The following is a 19,437-nucleotide window of genomic DNA, read 5'->3' as shown; positions in this document are numbered from 1 at the left end:
AGCAGGCAGAGGCCAGGGATGTTGCTAAACATCCTATAATGTACAAGACAGCCCCTCATTTACAAGGTATTATCTGACCCAAATGTCAATAGTGTGGAGGTTAAAAAACTCGCTTAGAAAAAAATATTTACTGTATGGTCAGTCATTATTAATCACTAATACTGCATTCTTTTTATAAATGTGTGACGAATTAATAAAATCATTACGGTGTATCAATGCAGAACTGCCAGAAGAAAATAACTTCTGAATACCAATGAGGACTTCCTTTCGGTGTTTCTGTACAAACTAAGTTTTCCCATTTAACTTTGCTATGATGGTATTCTGGAAGGAAAACGCACTTTGGGTATATCAACTCCAATAAATAATACTACTCTGATAAGAAAATATACCAGTACCAGTATGTGTATATATATATATGCAATGGAAACTTTCCATTGGCCATCATTAAAAAGCTTATTTACCATAAGGAGCTCTTCCAGCCAAGGGGTTTATTAATGGAGTTGGGTTACCACTTCCTTCCCTTCTGTTTCGGTCTGCTAATGCTGGAAAATCTGAAAGGTCCAATCCTGTCACATTTTCACTTCCATCTAAATAAGAAGAAGGAACACCAGTTATTGATTCAACCAACATTTTAAAGATATTATTAGAGGCCAACCATAATATAATTTGAAATAACATTGCCTTCTTCCTATATAATGCACAGCACTGTACTAGGTATATGCAGGTGCACAATAAGTATTCATGGATTGATTTCATGGACAAAAGAATTTCATGGACAATTCAACAAAGCAAAATATAACTATCATAATAAAAATTTTAAACCTTAGAGACTTAAGGTAAAGAATAAAGAATAAGGTAGTACAGTGTATTTCCCCAGTGAAAGATGATACTCTAAAGTTATAGTTTTAGCTAGCAAGAGAGAGATAATTGTGATATAACTGCTCTTTTCATTATATCCAAAAGCAGAGCTTATATCTGAAGTGCTTGGAGCTTCAATTGTATACAAGTGTGAGAATAACAGTGCCTCCTGCAATGGACAGAATCATATCGGAAGGGAGGCAGTGGAAACAGAAACCGTAAGGACTTCTTTCCTGTGGTCTATTGGTCTCATCACAGATATATATGCATGTGTGTAAGTGCATGTGCATTTTGATTTGGGGAAATAAGCAGGGTAGCATAACTAGGGTTACAAGTAGGGTTCCCATGTCTGCTGAATGCTTAGGAAGCATGGGAATATGATATAAAGACCAAAAGTTTTTTACCTATTACACAGTAGGCGCTCAATAAATATGTTAAATAAACTTTATTTTTGATCATTTTGAATTTTTATAAACTCAGCTTGCTTCCTTTTAAAAAATAAAATTTAACCCAACATTTATACTTTGCCTATTTTAATCATCCCCTTGTTTTCTTAACTTCTATTATTCTATAATTCTTACAATCTTGTATTTCTAATTTTTAAAGAATTTAATTTCTACCTTAGTTTTAGCCTGCAATATAGTTTTTTTTTCACCTAGCGTTTTATGACCATTCTCACTTTATTTTACCTTCTTTCCTGTTAATTTTAATTTTTCTCCAAGTTTCGTAATTAGAAAATCTCAGGAAAAAAACCACTTTTATCTCAAGATAATTGCTAATAGAAAAAATACACTCTCTTAACATTCCAAGTTAGGTGGCAATTCAAAATTATGAAGGGTAAAGATAAAATCATTCATACCCATTGATTTTTTTAAAAATTGAAGTTGATGAAGTTTAAGTTTTAATAAGACACTATATGAATAAAATATAAACTAATAATTTACACAGTTTAAATCTAAACAGTAATCTCTTTTCAATTATTTGATTACAAATTAACTATATGTTAATTTTTAAAACACACATTCAGGTCCTCTAGATGAAATTAAATTGCCATGTTATTTGAGAATAGTTTTTATTTAACATAGTTAATCAACCCCCAAATTTATATTTTTAGGAATTTAGTAATAATTTTCCTATCATGAAATATTCTTAGTTAAAACAACTTTAAAAATAATTCTAAAATTTATAGACATATATAAAACCATAACTCAGAATATAAGATGGAATTGTCAGACAGTTACTTTATGGTACATTTAAAATGTTTCTGCCTTAAACTATGAGATGCAGCTTAATTTCAGAGATATGAAAAAAACCTACATTTTAGAAATAATGGGATGTGGTACTTCATATTATTTTAACATCTTGAACACAAATTGTTAACTTTTAAATGCCAAAACTTGGAATTTTAAAGTCTCGTTTGTTCAACTCATGCTGCTAAAGAGATAACTTTAAAAATCAAAGTCCATAGCCACAGATGACATTTCATTACTAAATCTTCTCTCAACCTTCCACATATGCTCCATTTAACTGATCATTCTTTCACCTTCTACTTTTACATACATTTCTCTCTCAATAATCATATTTATTTTGGCTCCTATGACCATAACAACATCCTTTACTTCCTTTCTCAGGAGGCAAGGGTGGAAGAGGGTGAAACCTGTAGCAGAATAGCAACAAAGCCTCCTATTTGGTCTGAAGCAGATGCTAAAAGAAATAAATCAACAGACTGCAAGAATTCTTTACTGTCAATATCAGAGTTGGTTTTCCATGTAATTAATTTTGAATTTTACTCATAAAATTTCTAAGGATTAAAATGCCAAAATCAGTATTAAAACTGTTAAGAAAAACTTATAAGTGGCTCCATATAATGTTAAAGATTTCTTCATTCTGGGTCTCACTGGCTAGAATGCCATACCACCCAACCTAGTTTAGACTATAGTGACAGGACTGAGGATAGAAAAAGTTCTTGAAGCAAAAAAGATTCAGAGGCATATATAAAGACTTACTTAATGTTTAGGGTCCTCTAGGTATTAAGGAAATAATAGTGAAGTTATAAAACTATGCTATTACCATGCCAACTGAAAAAATATATTTAAATATCTCTGAACTGTTCACTGAATTAAGTCCTATTCTTGTCAAATTCTCACTAAATTAAATTCTACCAATTTAACACAAAAAAAAATCCTGTAATATTTTAAGACCAGTATGTTCAATTGCTTTATATTTCAAAGATCTACCATATGTTTATAGGGTACTATCTCCAGAATAAGCTTACCTGTTCCATTAAAAATGTTACTTGATAAGGAGTTATTCATTCCAAATGCCTGATTCCTGTTCATTCCAAATCCAGACATACTGGGTACATAGAAAATAATTTTAGATATACAGTAAGAACACTAACTTTCAGATGAAGATAAACAAAAGTGTATACTTTTGGTCTCCTCATATAAAACAACAATATGTTCTAAAACAAATACTAATTTTGTTTTCCTGAGTTTAAGTCTTTAATTTTATTTTAAAATCTCCCTAAGACCTTCCATGAACAACAGAGAACCAAACATCTTACACAGATGACTTAAAAAACAAAAAATTTATAAGTCTTGAAGAAAACAAAGATTAAGGGTACCATTTAGTCTTCTTGGAAAGCCAACTTACTGGATATACTGGCAGAACTAACCTCAAAACTATGCAGTTTAGTGTAGCACCACTGTTCCTGAATACGTTTCTTCCACTACTGGGAAAGTATGCTACTGTTATTGTCCATAAAAGATCTTTTTTCATACAGTCTTTCTTCCTCAACTAGAATATACACTCCTCATAAACCGAGTCCACATCATATTCAACTGTGCATAATCTGCCCGTAAGTGTCAGGAGGAAATAGGCACTCAAACATTTAGTTCATCTTAAGTAAATGATGCTTTTCTTTAACTGAAGTCAGTGTTCTAAAACACATCATTCTTATTTAAATATAGTTTATCTTTCAGATACTTAAAAGAAAAAAAAATGTTTTCCTGTATCCCCATCAATTTTAAAAATTAATGAACAATTGATAATTGGTAAATAGTTACAAGTGCCTTCTTTTTTTTTTTTTTTTGCACAAGCCTACATATGGAAAAACAAAGCAAAAAATAAGACTCAACTTAAAGCAAGGCCAGAAGTAATAAAGAACTTCAAAAGGAATTAATGCCAATTCTACAATGATAGTAAGAATTTTTAACATCAAAAAGTCTAATAAAAGACAGTGTATCCATGTTCTTAGTAGGGTTAAACTGTTTGAAGATAATAGGTATCTTGTTTATTTGCCTATGTCTAAAAAACTAACTATGACCAAACAATATTTTCATAAAATATGCAGCTGTGCAACAACAATACTTCAGAGAAGAATAAGAAAGCCTATAGAAATGTTGGTTTAATAGCATGTTAGAATTGCTGATATAGGTACCTTCAAACACTGAATAAGTGCTAAGAGATGAAAACGTGCTATAATAAATATAACTCATCAATAGTAATAAGCAGGGTTTTAGAGATACAAAGTATCATCGACAGTTTATAAACAAATTATTTTTAAAGACAATTAAAATGTAAAAAAATATGAAAAGGCAAAAATTTAAATATACATTCAATGAACAATACTATAAGAATGGGGAAAGATGTGATAAAGTTCAAGAAGTATTACATGATTAGGAAGCTATCAAGGCGATGAGAATTTTGATAACTCTTTACAAATAATAATTTAAAATTAAAAAAGCAGTATGATTATAAAAGAAATGCTCTCAAGTCTAAGTAAAAGTAAGAATTGAAGCTTATGAGATGAAGATTAAAAAGAAAATGTCCTAATAACCTACTTTAACTCAGATTTTACAAGTACTAGATACAAGAAAGTGAAATAACTGGGTATGATGAAAACAACTAGAGCAAGGTCCTCTTTTTCCCTGGAGTTCCCCATTTAAAAAATATTGGCAAACTTAAATGTTATCTTCCCAAGAAAGCCTTACATTGTAGATAAAGGCATGAAAAGGTGTAAAAGCTCATCTTTTTGTTTTAAATCCCAGGACATGACAATTTTCAAATACTATAGATATAGTCGGAGAAAGCCTTTGTTCAGAAAGTCTCCAAAGTAAGTACGAAATTGAATTTCAATTGAAAAGGTATTAACCAAAGCCTAAGTGAAGAAAGGCAGTAATAGTCAAATATGTCCTATTCACAAGTCTCTTAACGCACAGGTGACCGGCCTCATTTAATAGAGGAAAAACATACCAATAAAAATCTGCCTGCTGGCAACCTAAAAACAATCCTCTTCTAAGAGCAACAATAAAAAGCTATAATGTACTTTCTAAAATAAAACTGATTTTCAAAAGAATGTGTCTTGAATTTGGAGAGGTTAAAATTGTGATGTGTAACAGAAAGAGAATCTCTGGTCAAAAATATATGATGAAACACTTATGAGACAGAAGCCATGACTCAAGAACAGAATGCTGAATATGAAAAGGCAAATTTGAAAATACCCAGAAAGACAATTATACACAGTATCAATAAACATCTTACCTGTTCACAGTAAAAGGCTGTCGAGAAGGCTGCTGCTTTGGCATACATATAATGCTTGGCGAGCTTCTGTTGGGGCTACCTAACCCTGAACTGCTCATGCTATTTGTCCTGCTAGGAATTCCAATGCCCTGACCAACCTGGGAGTGGTTCATCATATTCCTAGGATTCATAGGCAAAATACCCCTGAAAAAGAAGTCCATTATACTAAATAAACTCTCTATAATTACTCATTAAAATTCTCTGTAAATAATCAATTGACCTAATCCTAGAACTTCAAATATACTTTCAAATTGCATTGCTAATTTTTATTAATTTCTTTTGTCCAGCCATTCTACCCTTAAAAAAAAAAAGCCAAAGTACATAAACCAACAAGGGCAAATTACAGTGGAACTAATATACGGTGATATCTAAGATGAGAGAACTATTACTATGACTATAACATAAAATAATACAAATGTATTGCACATATATTTATTAGAATTTCATTCCAAATGTATGTCATCCTTCTTTCTTTATACTAATATGCATCATCTATGTAATCTGTTTTATTTTATTCTCACTAGAGGCAATGGATGTGTGGTGTGGGAGCAATAATTAGAATTATCTAAGGAGTGATTTTAAATTCCATATCCTCCTTTGAGGAAGAGAGCTAGCTTTTGGAAAAGCCCCCCTGGTGGTAATTAAACCTTAATACCCACCAGCTGACAACCAGTATGCTAGATGCAGGATAAAAACATCTTAAACTAAACTTATCAATTTGCAATGAAATAAAATTAGCAGAGGGTATCAACTTTCTTTTCTTCAGTGAAAGGCACTGAATCATTTAGTTAACTTATGAAAAACTGAAAAGCTTGCTTACTCTACAAAGATACATTTTGAGAAATATGCTGGTCCACCAATAAATACCTGCTTGGAGATGGAGGCGTGTGAAGTGACACTGTTGGTACCCCTGTTGTTGGCGTGACGTGGCTCGGTAACTGAGTGCCTTGTGATAAGCTGCGATTTAACTGAGGGGTATTGTTGCTCATCCCCCTCATTGGAAGGCCTAGTGCACCTATTAAAAAAATTCAGAAGAAGGAAATTCATTGCCATCAGGAATGAAATTGTTATCCATCTTCTGGAGTTGGTAATTTAAAACATTTAAAAATTATCTAACATGTAATATAATATGCAAATTTTAAATGAATATATTCAATTCACTCCAAATGGACTCTGATTTTAACAAAAATAATGTCCTGGTATGAAATTTAGTAGTATTATAAATGGATATTGCTTTCATATTTCTATTTTACAATAAGCTATGTCTGTCAATGACAAATTAGATGACTGATGTTCAATAAAACCAATTTATACAAATATGCTTTTTGAAAAATTTTCAATCGTGTGTTTTAAATAATTGAAGTACACAGACATTTAACCTCACTTTGCTGAAGTAACTTTTTTTATATGATCCTTTTAAAATGCATTTCAGAAAGTCTTTTTACCACTATTTATACATACATACTTCTCAATATTATAGTCTTTACAAACCCAACATAAAATGTAAGCAACTGATTAAACTCACCCTGACATAGCTACAAGAAACAAAACTTTTTAATATATATACATAAATTTTTTTTAAATTTCACCGGGCAGGGCACATGCCCGGGTTGCGGCTCCATCCCCAGCGAGGGGCGTGCAGGAGGCGGCCGATGTATGATTCTCTGTCCTCATGGATGTTTTCTTCTCTCTCTCTCCCCCTCTCCCTTCCTCTCTGAAATCAATAAAAATATATTTTAAAAATAAATAAATTTCAAAGTACGATCACCTTCTATTTATCTAGTAGCACTCCTGGGGCCAGATGTAGGAATAAATGCGTTCCAATAGGTGTATTTTTGAAGACTATTGAGGGTTTAATATTCAGATGTAAAACATTAAAAAATAAATGTTTGGAATAAGCTTTTTAGAAAAATGACATAATTCCTACCTTTTATTAGTATAAAATACAAATTATTATTTTCTTAATGACTCAGAATAATTATTATGGATACCTAATGTGCTAGATGTTTATTTTCCCCCCTTTTATCTCTCAAAGTAAGACTGTTCAGCTCTAACTTGTCATCATATCTGCCTCTGAATGAATGGCCCATTGTCTCCATCTTCCTGACACACTTCTTTATGCTTTCTGTTTCTGTCTACGTGGAATGGCACGTCAACTAAACTTATTCTAACTGGAGGTTAAATAAAAGTGATAAAAGGGAGTGAGTGCTAATGAATAAGTAGATGACAAGTGCTAGAGATTTAAAGTTGACTCCCCCCACCCCCACCCCCATTTGGTCTAATTTTGTGTCAAAAACTGCAACAACCTGCATATTTTGAAACTATGACCTCAAAAAAACAGAAAATATATTCTGAATGTTTCCTTCAAATACCTTTAGGCATAACTATGTACCACCTTCTAATCTAGGGGGATACCAGTGGATTATTAAAATTTCCCTTAAATCTACCAGCCTCAGTACTCAGCCTAAAGTTTGCTTCTCAACTGAATGAAGCCAATGTATACAACTTAAATATAATTACTATAATCTATGTGTACTCTTTTCACTCATGTTCCATGAAGACCCAAGCTTGGTTCTGTATTTCTTTAAATCACATGAAGAGAACTTAAAAAAAAATCTGGCCTAGATTACATGTTGATTTAGTTACTATATGTCTGATCACTATAAGTTTCGTGATGAGTATACCACTACCTGCAGCCACTTTCTCTGAATCTGGGACAAAATAAGGAAGAACAAAATATTAAAAATCAACCTATATAAGTATATAAGATAACTTCAGAAGAAATCAGTCTTTTCCTTCTTTCAAGCACATAGTTTTCTCCTAGGCCCACTAGATGCTTCCCGAAACGAACCACCCAGTGATAATTTTCACATAGCTCACTAAACATTTACTGTTCCAGCTGCTGGGGATATAGCAGTGAACAAAATAGAGAAAAAAAGGCTCCTATCCTCAGGGAGCTTACACCCTTCTCCCCAAATATGCTGTCCCAAAGTCAGCTATAGCTGCAAATTTCCCAAAGGAGTGTTTTTCTCAGTGACTAATTATTTCCACTGCACAAACTGAATTAAGAGCACATCCCTTAAATACTTATGGCAAGATATGTCATTCTTTATTCAAGGTTTGGCTAAAGATAAAAATATAAGTTATAAGGAAAAAAAATCAATTACAGCAACCAAATCACTGAATATTCATATTTTAAGTCTCCTGAAATCTGTATTAAGAAAAGGGGAGAAATTCATAATTCATCCAAGAGACCTTCTTAAAGTATTCTCCTTTCCATTCCCAAAGCAAGTAGCCTCCCCTAGGAATTCACCTGTCCTACCCACACCGACAAAGGACAAACAAGAAATATACAATTTTAGAGCCAGAAGGAACCTTGAAGATTAATTAGTCCAAAGTTCCCATTTTACAGATGAGGAAGCTGAGCTTCAGATAAGTTAACTGACTTCTCCAAGGTGACCCAAAGAACCAAGACAAGAGTTTAGAGCCCTTTAGGAACCCAATATACCACTAAATTAGTACGCTTATGAGAGCCTAATAAATTTGTTTTTTTTCTCTTGCTTTCTTTTCCCATTTTTGAATGTTTATGTTTCTTCAAACTTTTCTAAACCTTCATCTCTTGTTCTCTTCCCTCCATTTTCTTTCTCCCTCTTTTCTCTATATCTGTCAAGTTTTCTTTCCTCTAGTTTTCCTTTTCACTCTCTTTACAGCTTCTTCACTATAAACATACACTTTCCACAAAAATCTAGTACCCTCAGGCTTTTTTTCTAATGCTTAATAAGCCCTACAAAACCCATCCAGATTTGCTTACTTCAACCTGTCATATACAAATTATTCTATGCTGTATTATGAAAATTTATAACCTAAGAAATATGAGATTATCTGAACATTAGCAAAAAAACTTAAGAGAAGGAAATAAGAATGGGTAAGGTTATGTAGTCAATTAGGAATTGGCAAACGAGTTAATTTATAGTGCTTAGAGTGGAGGAAGATTCTGAAATAAAGAAACTCAAAGACTAGCATTTACTTTTATTTTTTCTTCAACATGCTTAATTTAGCAAAAAACAGCTAATAAATTCAAAAGGTCTGAGATGTACTTTGAATGAGGTAGGTATAAAATAATCAAAAGAACAGAAAGGGGCGGGGGGAAAAATGGACACATATGTAATAACCTTTGTAATAAAAAATAAAATTAAAAAAAAAGAACAGAAAGAAGGGCATCAATTTCACACTGGATCATCAAACCTTGAATACTTAAGAATTGAGTTATCTTTAAAACATCAAATTCCTTTAAGACATAAAGAATATCACTGAATAGGAATATACAAAGATTTACTTTTAGGAAACAAAATACACTAAGTCATTAAATCTGAGTTACTTAAGTCAAACTATTACAACTGAGTAGGGTCAGAGGAGGGAAAAAGTCACTCTTTTTCTAGCATAATTAGAAAAAAAAATGATGGAAATTCATCTCCAAAATATTATACCACGAAGAATACGTGTAAGTTTGAAGAAAAAAGAGGGGGGCTGGGGGGAAAAACTAGCTCATAAACTTTTTTTTGGCATAAAATAACTACAACAGATAAATATAAATATGTATGCCTGAGCTTGTATATTGGAGGGCAGTAGAATTAAAATTTATCACACACCTAAGAACCATGTGTCAAACATTATGCTACTTCATCTCTTTTCTTCCTTATAACAATCCTACAGAGAAAGTATTTACTCTCTCTTTTTTTTTTTTACAGAACAGGGATAATACATGAACAACAACAACGAAAAACTGTTTAAAAGCAGTAAGAAAAGTCCTAAAACTTTTCTAAACCAAATTTTTCTTTCATTTTGACAGATTGGTAAGTAAAGTAATACAATGTTAGGAGGAATATATGAACATATTCTATTTACAAAGCTACATATTTGGCAGGCTGCTAAACAATCAAAGAATGAATTGAATTCTTTATTAATCATTCTTCAGAAATCCGAAAGCCTATGATCTAAGAAATGTTTCCATGAATTATTTCCACTGCACAAACTGAATTAAGAGCACATCCCTTAAATACTTATGGCAAGATATGTCATTCTTTATTCAAGGTTTGGCTAAAGATAAAAATATAAGTTATAAGGAAAAAAATCAATTACAGCAACCAAATCACTGAATATTCATATTTTAAGTCTCCTGAAATCTGTATTAAGAAAAGGGGAGAAATTCATAATTCATCCAAGAGACCTTCTTAAAGTATTCTCCTTTCCATTCCCAAAGCAAGTAGCCTCCCTTAGGAATTCACCTGTCCTACCCACACCGACAAAGGACAAACATCTTCTTACCCCCAAACTGTCCTGCATTTAGTCAATTAATCTTCCCTCTAACATTATTTCATTACTCATTTTCCTTTATTAAAATCAAAAGATCTTAGAGACAGAAAAATATCCAGATATCATTCAACTAAGTTATAGATGAGATCATCCAACAGTTATATATGACGAACTAATATCAAGCATTAAGTGACTTGCCCAAGATCACAAATAATGAATAAAAATAATGACCCAATTTCTTAACTCCTATTTCAATTCCATCATGCACCGGGCTCTAGTTAAAAAATAAAAACTGCTGTAATTGAGGTGTTTACATGCAGTATTTGTATGGTATGCTTGGATGTGTGTGGGAAGGACCACCAACTCAGACTAACTTGGTTAAAGAATAGATACGATGACCAGAAAATGTTTCTTGGCGGAGACAGTACATGAATTAATTACTGAAAGAGACCTAGCCAGGTATTTGGTGGTGGTGATGAGGAGTCAGGGATAAAAATGTTATAACAGTTCAGTCTGAGAGAACAGCAAGATGTACGAAATGAGGACACAAGTGATATGCCTGGAGGAGGAGGCTTGCTTCTGCATCTTAGAATGTATGAGACAAGAAGCATAGTTAGAGCTAACTGACTTCAGCATCCTCAAATATAAGAAGTTGCTGCTTTGTTAGCACTAGCCGAGAGTCCCAGACAACATTTGGCTGGATCTTTACAGCAGCCAGCGCCCTACCTGTGGAACAAATGTGTGAAACTCCCATCTATACTTTGTACTCCTCCACAAGCTAAGTTTCCATTATGAATTAGTGGCAGATATTCACAAAGTAATACAGGTCTCAAACCTTAGAAACCATACTTGATCCCACTCTTTCACATCCCACCATCAAACAATCATATTAGCTCTACCACCAAAATATCTGACCACTTCTAAACACCTCCACCACTCATTCAGGTCATTCTATTTTTCTTGCCTGAACTACTATAGTAGTAATAGCCTTACTTGTTCCACCTCCACCCAGTTCATTTTCTACATAGCAAAATGATCTTTTAAAACTGAAACTGGCCCTGGCCAGGTGGCTCAGTTGGTTGGAGGGTTGCCCCATACACCAGAAAGTTTTAGGTTAGATTCCCAATCAGGGCACATGCCTGGGTTTCGGGTTCGAGCCTCAATTGGGGCACACTCGCAAGTAAACCAATTTATGTTTCTCTCTCTCCCTCTCTACCCCCCACCCCCAAGTAAAAAATCAATAACATATCCTTGGATAAGGATTAAATTTCAAAAAAAAAAGCTGAAGCTGTAAAATCTTTTTTAAAGAATGTATTTTTATTGATTTCAAAGAGGAAGGGAGAGGGAGCGAGAGATAGAAACATCAATGATGAGAGAGAATCATTGATCGGCTGCCTCCTTCATGCCCCCTACTGGGGATGGAGCCTGCAACCCAGGCATGTACCCTTGACTGGAATTGAACTTAGGACTTTTAGTCCATAGGCTGACACTATCCACTGAGCCAAACCAGCTAGGGCTGAAGCTGTAAAATCTTAAACGTAAAGATAAAATAAAGTAGTCCAATGAAGTAATCATTTTCACCAAAAAAATAGTTGTTTTTTTTTGGGGGGGGGGGTACTGTATGCAATAGTTGTGTTCTTGAGCTTGAAAAGTAGCAAAGATACTGAATTGTGAAAATTGTACTTCTTAGCTGAAACCAATGTAACAGCCTAATAGGTTTACCTTGCCTTAATAAAATAGAACACCCCCTAATATATCCTATTTTGTGGATGTTGTTTACACTACTCAAACAACCTTACACGTAGTCTCACAGATAGCCAATGTCAAATGGCCTCAACTGTAAACACTTTCCTGATCTTTCTCCAAGATATATGATTACTCCTGACTTTGAAATATCCATTAAATTCTGTACTTCTTCCACTTGGTAGTAAAATAACATGTACATATCCTACTGTATTATATGTAGGAACCGTATCTTGCTCATCATTCAACAAACATTTACTAAGTGCCTGCCATGTAGAGTACTGAGGAAACAAAGGCAATGAAGACATGCAATAAATAAATGCATGTATGTACCACAGCAGTATGTACACTACATGGAGATATCATAAGAGAGAATGATCTCTTCTACTACACATTGTAGTACTTAGGATCATGACATATATATGGTAGGCATTCAGTGAGTATCTTGTTAAACTCATTTCCTATCTCCTTTTTGAAACCGTCCTTTCCACTGCAACTTACTGTGCTTTTCTCTCCAAACTGTCTGTCCACGCCATACCTTTTAACCTATGTATTAGCACTGGAGGCTGTTATTTAATACTTTATATATAAATGTCAATGTCCCCATCTGTAATGTGCTTCGTGAGAGTAAGAACTCCCAGAGGATTCAGTTTTAATTCAAGTACCTGTTAAATGGTCCTCCAATTTCCTGAAGCTACCAAAATGTGTCCCTTGCCATACTAACTGTCAATAGCATCATCTGAACCGCCCTACTTGTGTTCTGGTTCTCTATAAAGTAAGTAGCCTTCACATAGGTGTTCTTAAAACAGGAGGCCCAAGAGATGTTGTTGAAAGCATGAGACTAAGCCACTGCTCTCAAGCTAGGAGTTCAGATTCCAGAAAGACAAGTTTATTTCCTTTCCCGGCAACAGGTCTGGGTCCTCTGAAAATTCAGATACAAATGTGTATAATGGATTCATCCAGAGAGCTAGTTTACCCAGGTGCCTTTAAGATAACAGGCATACAGAAAGCACCCAGTAAATAGTAGTTTCTTAGTAAGTAAGGAAAAGTCACTCCAGCTATACAGCCACATAATTTCAATGCACTGAATATCTAGGAGAAATTAATTCCTGGTTCCCTGTTCATTCCAATGTAGTAGATAGCTTCAGAAAGACCAGGCATATTGAAACCTGTAAAGTATTCCTAAAATCTTATCAAAGAAGTAGAGAACATCATGCAATCTTGAATACAAGATTCTGTTTACTGGCTTCCATAGTTATCATTTGGTGCATAGTATTCATGAACTCCTGGATGAAAAGTTACTTGGATACAATAATTTTCTGGGTACCCTTATGTACTATGCAACCACTTCCACCCAAACCTGACAAAATGTAAGTTTAAGCAGTTCTGTATCCATTCCAAGAAGAATTTCTTCCTTTGTTTAATCTCAGTGAGTCTCAGTTTTCGAGAGAGCACTCTTCCTTCTCCTATCACCTCTCCCTAATCATTAAGAATACACAAAAAAGACAGCAGAACTCCAGTTTAATGGCACAACTTCCTACTGAATTTCGACAATCTGAATATAAAGTTAATGGTGGTACTCAATACAAACTGGGAGGCAAAAGAACTTTTAGTTATAGCACAACCAATGCAAATTACAATTAATTGCCATAAGACAAGCATCAATAATATACTCCCACCTACATTTTCCTTCTCCTTCCTCGTCCTTTATTAAGGACAGCCCTTCAAGTTTCATCATTCTGACTTGGTTATACTATTAAACCTAGCCCTCAAACCCCACAGAGTAGCAACTGTTTTCCTCTCTAACAGGGTATGTGTTCAGACTACTTACTTACCAGCTAAATGATTTGACTTGGTCCAGCTAACTGACAGAGACTGGGATTCCAGGCTCTGTCTTCTTTTACAATTTGTAGCTTCTAAATTTATATGCTGGAAAGAAATAATTGTACCCTGACTTGAAATACTTTAGTACCAACTGATCTAAGGTTTGATTTTTCTGTAGACTAATTAATGCCCACAATGTCAGTTAAAGAGTGAGCCATGCATTAAAAATGCTGTTTCACCAATACTAAAGGAATATAGCCATTTAATATATTAACCTCCAGTGGGAAATACGTGTCATATGTGACTTGTTTTTAAACTAGTAAGTACCTTAAAATACATTTTCTAATAAAAATAACTTTGCTCATTTATTAATTTTTACATATCCTTAACAATCAGCACAATGATTTACACAAATTAAAAATGAGTAAATGTCCATCATAACAATAAAATAACTATAATTAAAACCTAATCCATTCCACAGCTTAGCCCAATTATAATTTCACATTTGCAGGTTTAAAAAAATTAGATCAAAGTTTTAAAATCCATATAACTGATTATGTTGTAAAATAATTGCCATTCTTCATAAAATAACCTTAGTTTCTCAAATGTAATTTTTCTCTAATCCAAAACTGTGGACTTTAAAAAGAAAACAAAGTAAGTTTTTCACAGTTCTCTACAGATATAAAGGGTAGCTTTAAAATAACTAGGCATTTATTTCTATGGTAAGGGTTACCAGAAAGGTGAAAGCAGTATGTTTAATACTAAAACACAGGTTAAAAGAAATTACTAGCTAATACTATTCCCCAACAGCTATGATGAACACTGGAGGGTAAATAAGCAACACCTTTTCTATTATAAAAAGCTCTTTAAATATGTTCTCAATTTAGAGAAAACTGCTAACATCTATAAGTACCTAATAATATTATTTACTAATTATTTATTAACAAAATTTTGTTTCATAGCAAAAGAGAAAGGCCACAAAAGAAGGAGAAAAAAGGAGATGTAAACTATATTTCTAACACAAACACTTCCCCCTACTAACCTTCAAAATAAGTTTGAAGGATCAAGTGGTATGATAACTATTCTGATACCTAAAAAAACTTTGCCTTTTATTATATTGGAAAAGAGTTTAAAATCAAATAACTGATTTTTATTTGAAGCTAGTTAAGATACTTAGACATCGGACTGTCTTCTCTATTATTATTCTGTAATCTATGCTACAAACTTCTATTCCTTTTAAGTCTCCTCCCTCTCATAAACAGATCAGCAGTCTCTGACATTAACAGAGATGATAAAATATTATTAATATGTAACAGTTTGGAAAATTAATTTTTAAAAATAGGAAGATTTTATAATTTAAAATTATAAATATTTTTGTGATAACAGCTAACATTTATTGAGCGCTTACTATGCTCCAGGCACTGTGCTAAGCGCTATAAAAGTATTACAATCTATAATAATAAAAGCGTAATATGCAAATCAACCGAACCGAACAGCAGAATGACCATTGGACAACCTTCCAGATGACCATGCTATGACACGCACTGGCGCCAGGCCAGCCAAGGCGGGTACGATGCGATTGGTCAGGGGCCCCATCATCACCCCACGATCACCCCAAAGAGGGAGGCCCAGGCCACCGGGTGGCAGGGCAATCTATTGGGGGTGTGGGGTGGGAAGGAGAGGCCTCCCTCTGCTGGGCGACTGATCAAGGAGCCCCACAATCAATCGCCCCAAAGAGAGAGGCCCAGGTCTCTGGCCAGCAACCCTGTGGCGGGTGTGCGGGGCTGGCCAGCAATTGCCTCACAGAGAGAGCCCCAGGCCAGCTAAGCAATCACACCCCACACCTGTTGCCTGCAAACGAAGGTGGGGGAGGGGGAGCAGTGCCACACAGATGGCAAGCAGTGGCAGCGATGGGGATGGGGCCAGCTGCTGGCAGCCAGGGGAAGGAAAGTCCCGATAAGCCCTGATCACTGGCCAGGCCTAGGGACCCTACCGAGGGGTCCCGGATTGTGAGAGGGTGCAGGTTGGGCTGAGGGACAGCGCCCCCCCCCCACCTGTGCACAAATTTTGTGCACCAGGCCTCTAGTACTTAATAAGAAATAAAACCTTGCATATGGAAAATGCATTAAACTGTGAGTCAAAAACATTGATTCTATACCTAGACTGAGCTAAAGTGAAAGAAGAAATATTTGCTAAACAAAGAGAACATCTGACAAACTGCTAAGTAAATGGGCTCACATTATTAAAAAGGCCAAAACCCACAAACAACCTAGTCAACTGACCAAACAAAAAACCCTTTAACTTCCTCTAATTGAAAAAAGAATGGATGTCTAGTTTTAATTTGTTTAGCAAATTCTTCTTCAAAATTACTGCAAAAGAATATAAAGATACAAAAGATGCAGAAATGAATTTTAACCTAACCTATATCCAAATAACAACAAATTTTGAATTAGAAAGGTCTGATATAATGAGATTTTATTTTATAAGTGAAATAAGAAAAACTAAAAATTAAGTATCTTTCCTTTTAAACCCTAGAACAAACCCACAAGGGCAGCACTGGCTGTTCTTTACTTGGTAGTTGTTGTTTTTTTCTTTAAAGTATTTCAGAATAAATACAAAATTCTTACTTTGTTGCCCGTATAAACTTGCCCCAAACTGAGACAGCTGACTTGATGTTGATGGTGATGCCAGCATCTAGAAACAAATTAATTATATTAGAACATAAAGAAAGTACACAGAACAATGCATTTACACGTTGCCAATCTGTACAATACATCATAATATGCAAGTCAAACTCACATTTCTCCTTCAGAAAAACATAAAACAAACATTAAATAATAAATTCACAATTGGATAAAATTAAACTGTGCAAATAAAATGAAATTTTTTATTATCACGAAAAGTTTTTTCAAGTTATTCTAAATGAAACTATAACAAAATCATTATTTCACTTTAAAAGAAAACTAGGTTAACAAAAATTTGACAGTATTTCAAAAAGTCAGCCTCTAAATTCATAAGTGAATTCCTTAATTCTTAGATAATACATTAAGCTAAATTCTAAATTCAGTTTATTTAAATTAAAAATAAAATTACCTAAATAGAAAAGTTTTTTATTTTGTAAGCATAGTTCATGACTTGTATGCACAAATAAATGATGTGTATCAAATTGGTAAAAAGTAAATAAAAACCTAACAAATATACTAGTTCATGCAACCATATAATAGACGGAGATAACACAATACCAAAGGACAAGTCAAAATACTTCCAAAAAATACTCATATATAGACATGGTATATAAATATATATTGTCTATTAGTGAGTGATGTAAATTTCATGGCATTACTAAAAAATGCCTTTCCGTGCACTGCATCATCCTTTTCCCCCTTAGAATATTAATTCTCAAGGAACATGTTATATTGAATTTTGTTTCCTCACAGAGTACTACTATAAATGGCAATGTTATGCATAGATACTTAAACTGAACAAATAAAAATGAGCACAGTAAGTGCATGTCTGTGTATTCCGTCTTATATTAAGCAACCATTAAAATATCTTAATTAAATAATACATGGGCCACATCATCAAATGGATTATAAGCTATTGAAGGAAGAAAATGAATTATACAACTAGTTGTATTTTAAGGCACAGTGTGGCAAATGCTCTAAATGAAGTATAAAGTATTACCAGAGAAAAATAATTCTGAACACTGGTTAGGTAACAGAAATGCTTTGTAGAATGGTAACATCTCATGTGAATATAGATGAGTGGTCTTCCACAGTGAGGACGGGATAAACATTAGTGACATGATTATAATACAAAATAAGAAACATTAGTGACTGGATAATAAGGTAATTAAGGAAAGGAGATAGGGTCAACCCCAATGCACACTGAGGCACAGGGAGATGAGAAATAAAAGACTATGTTGGGGCCAAATGTAAAGAGTCTTCTTAAATGGCATACAAAAAGTGGCTACCAACTACGGTAATAAAGAGAAAAACTAGTATTAACCAAGGAAGTAAAACAATCAAACTGTGTTTGGGAAGATAATTCAAACAGCAAAAATGGGTGGAAATAGAAAATACTAAACTAGAACAGCAGAAGTGGACTACAAAGAGGCATTCTGGTTGTAGAAGCACAGTATTTGATGTTCTATTGAAATGGTTGAGGTATAGGGGAAAGGAGGTGGGTAAAGAATCACCAGTCAGGGAACTATCAGGGGTCACTCTGGTTCCAGTGAAGAATTGGGCTGACACTGGCCCTAGCCGGTTTGTCTCAGTGAACAGAGCAGAGGCCCACTGACTGAAGGGTCCCAGGTTTGCTCCCCAGCCTTGGTTGGGGTGCATGCAGGAGGCAACCAATATGTCTCTCTCACATAGATGTTTCTTTCTCTTTCTCTGTACCTCCCCCTCCCTTACACTCTCTGAAAAAATCAATGGAAAAAATATTCTCAGGTGAAGATTAACAAAAAAAGAACTGGGCTGACACTGACCATATTAGGAAAACCAGGAGAAATAGTTACAAAATAGAGCTTTAAAAGAACACATTTCATACTATTTTTATATCAAAATTCTAAGGCATTTTAATTATTCTAAAATTTAATAGTTTGTATACAACTGTAGTTTCAAATTAATTATACACATCAGACTCTTCTGTAGAGCTGAGTTACATACTACTATAAAATAGCAGTTTAGTACAGTAACAAATTTTCTTAAAAAAAAGCATAGAACATTCTAAATATATCTTCTCAAATCCAGAGAGTATGTAATCTGAACTGAAAAATTATGCATTTTATGTCTGATCAAGTCCTTTTGTTAGGTACAGTTGTCATGACTGTTAGCACGTAACTAGAAATATTTTAAGTACATGAAAGGCTAAGAACAAAATCAAAGAAAATGTATAATATATTAGCAAGATTTAGTTGGTGATAGAAGGTAAAAGGTTTACATGAAATGCTTAAGAGTCGGGAGAACCAAGATGGCGGCATAGGTTAACGCCGGAGTTTGCCGCCTCGAACAACCATTTCAAAAGTGAAACTAAAAGACGGAAGGGACATCACCCAGACCCACAGGAACGCTGGCTGAGTGGAAGTCCTACAACTAGGAGGAAAGAGTAACG

The 19,437-nt window shown here is 34.0% G+C and overlaps 1 protein-coding gene across 15 annotated transcripts in view; it reads right to left on the bottom strand.

Moving 5' to 3' along the window:
* CNOT2 (CCR4-NOT transcription complex subunit 2) overlaps positions 1–19,437 on the bottom strand; it is a 131,660-nt gene that overhangs the window by 16,908 nt on the left and 95,315 nt on the right. For 13 of the 15 annotated variants that reach the window (XM_006768151.1, XM_006768150.2, XM_006768153.2 and 10 more), the window contains 5 exons: positions 16,950–17,016; positions 6,310–6,457; positions 5,404–5,586; positions 3,134–3,213; positions 462–587 (listed from right to left, as the gene is read on the bottom strand). In XM_006768151.1, coding sequence (XP_006768214.1) covers positions 462–587; positions 3,134–3,213; positions 5,404–5,586; positions 6,310–6,457; positions 16,950–17,016 — 604 coding nt within the window. The remainder of the gene's footprint in view (positions 1–461; positions 588–3,133; positions 3,214–5,403; positions 5,587–6,309; positions 6,458–16,949; positions 17,017–19,437) is intronic. The other 2 variants (XM_015566844.1, XM_015566847.1) reach the window with 2 other exon arrangements.

This window comes from Myotis davidii, unplaced genomic scaffold (assembly GCF_000327345.1).
Source record: "Myotis davidii unplaced genomic scaffold, ASM32734v1 scaffold582, whole genome shotgun sequence".
Classification (NCBI taxonomy): Eukaryota; Metazoa; Chordata; class Mammalia; order Chiroptera; family Vespertilionidae; genus Myotis; species Myotis davidii.
The sequence above is the reverse complement of the archived record's forward strand: the minus strand, read 5'-3'. Positions and strand labels throughout refer to the sequence as shown.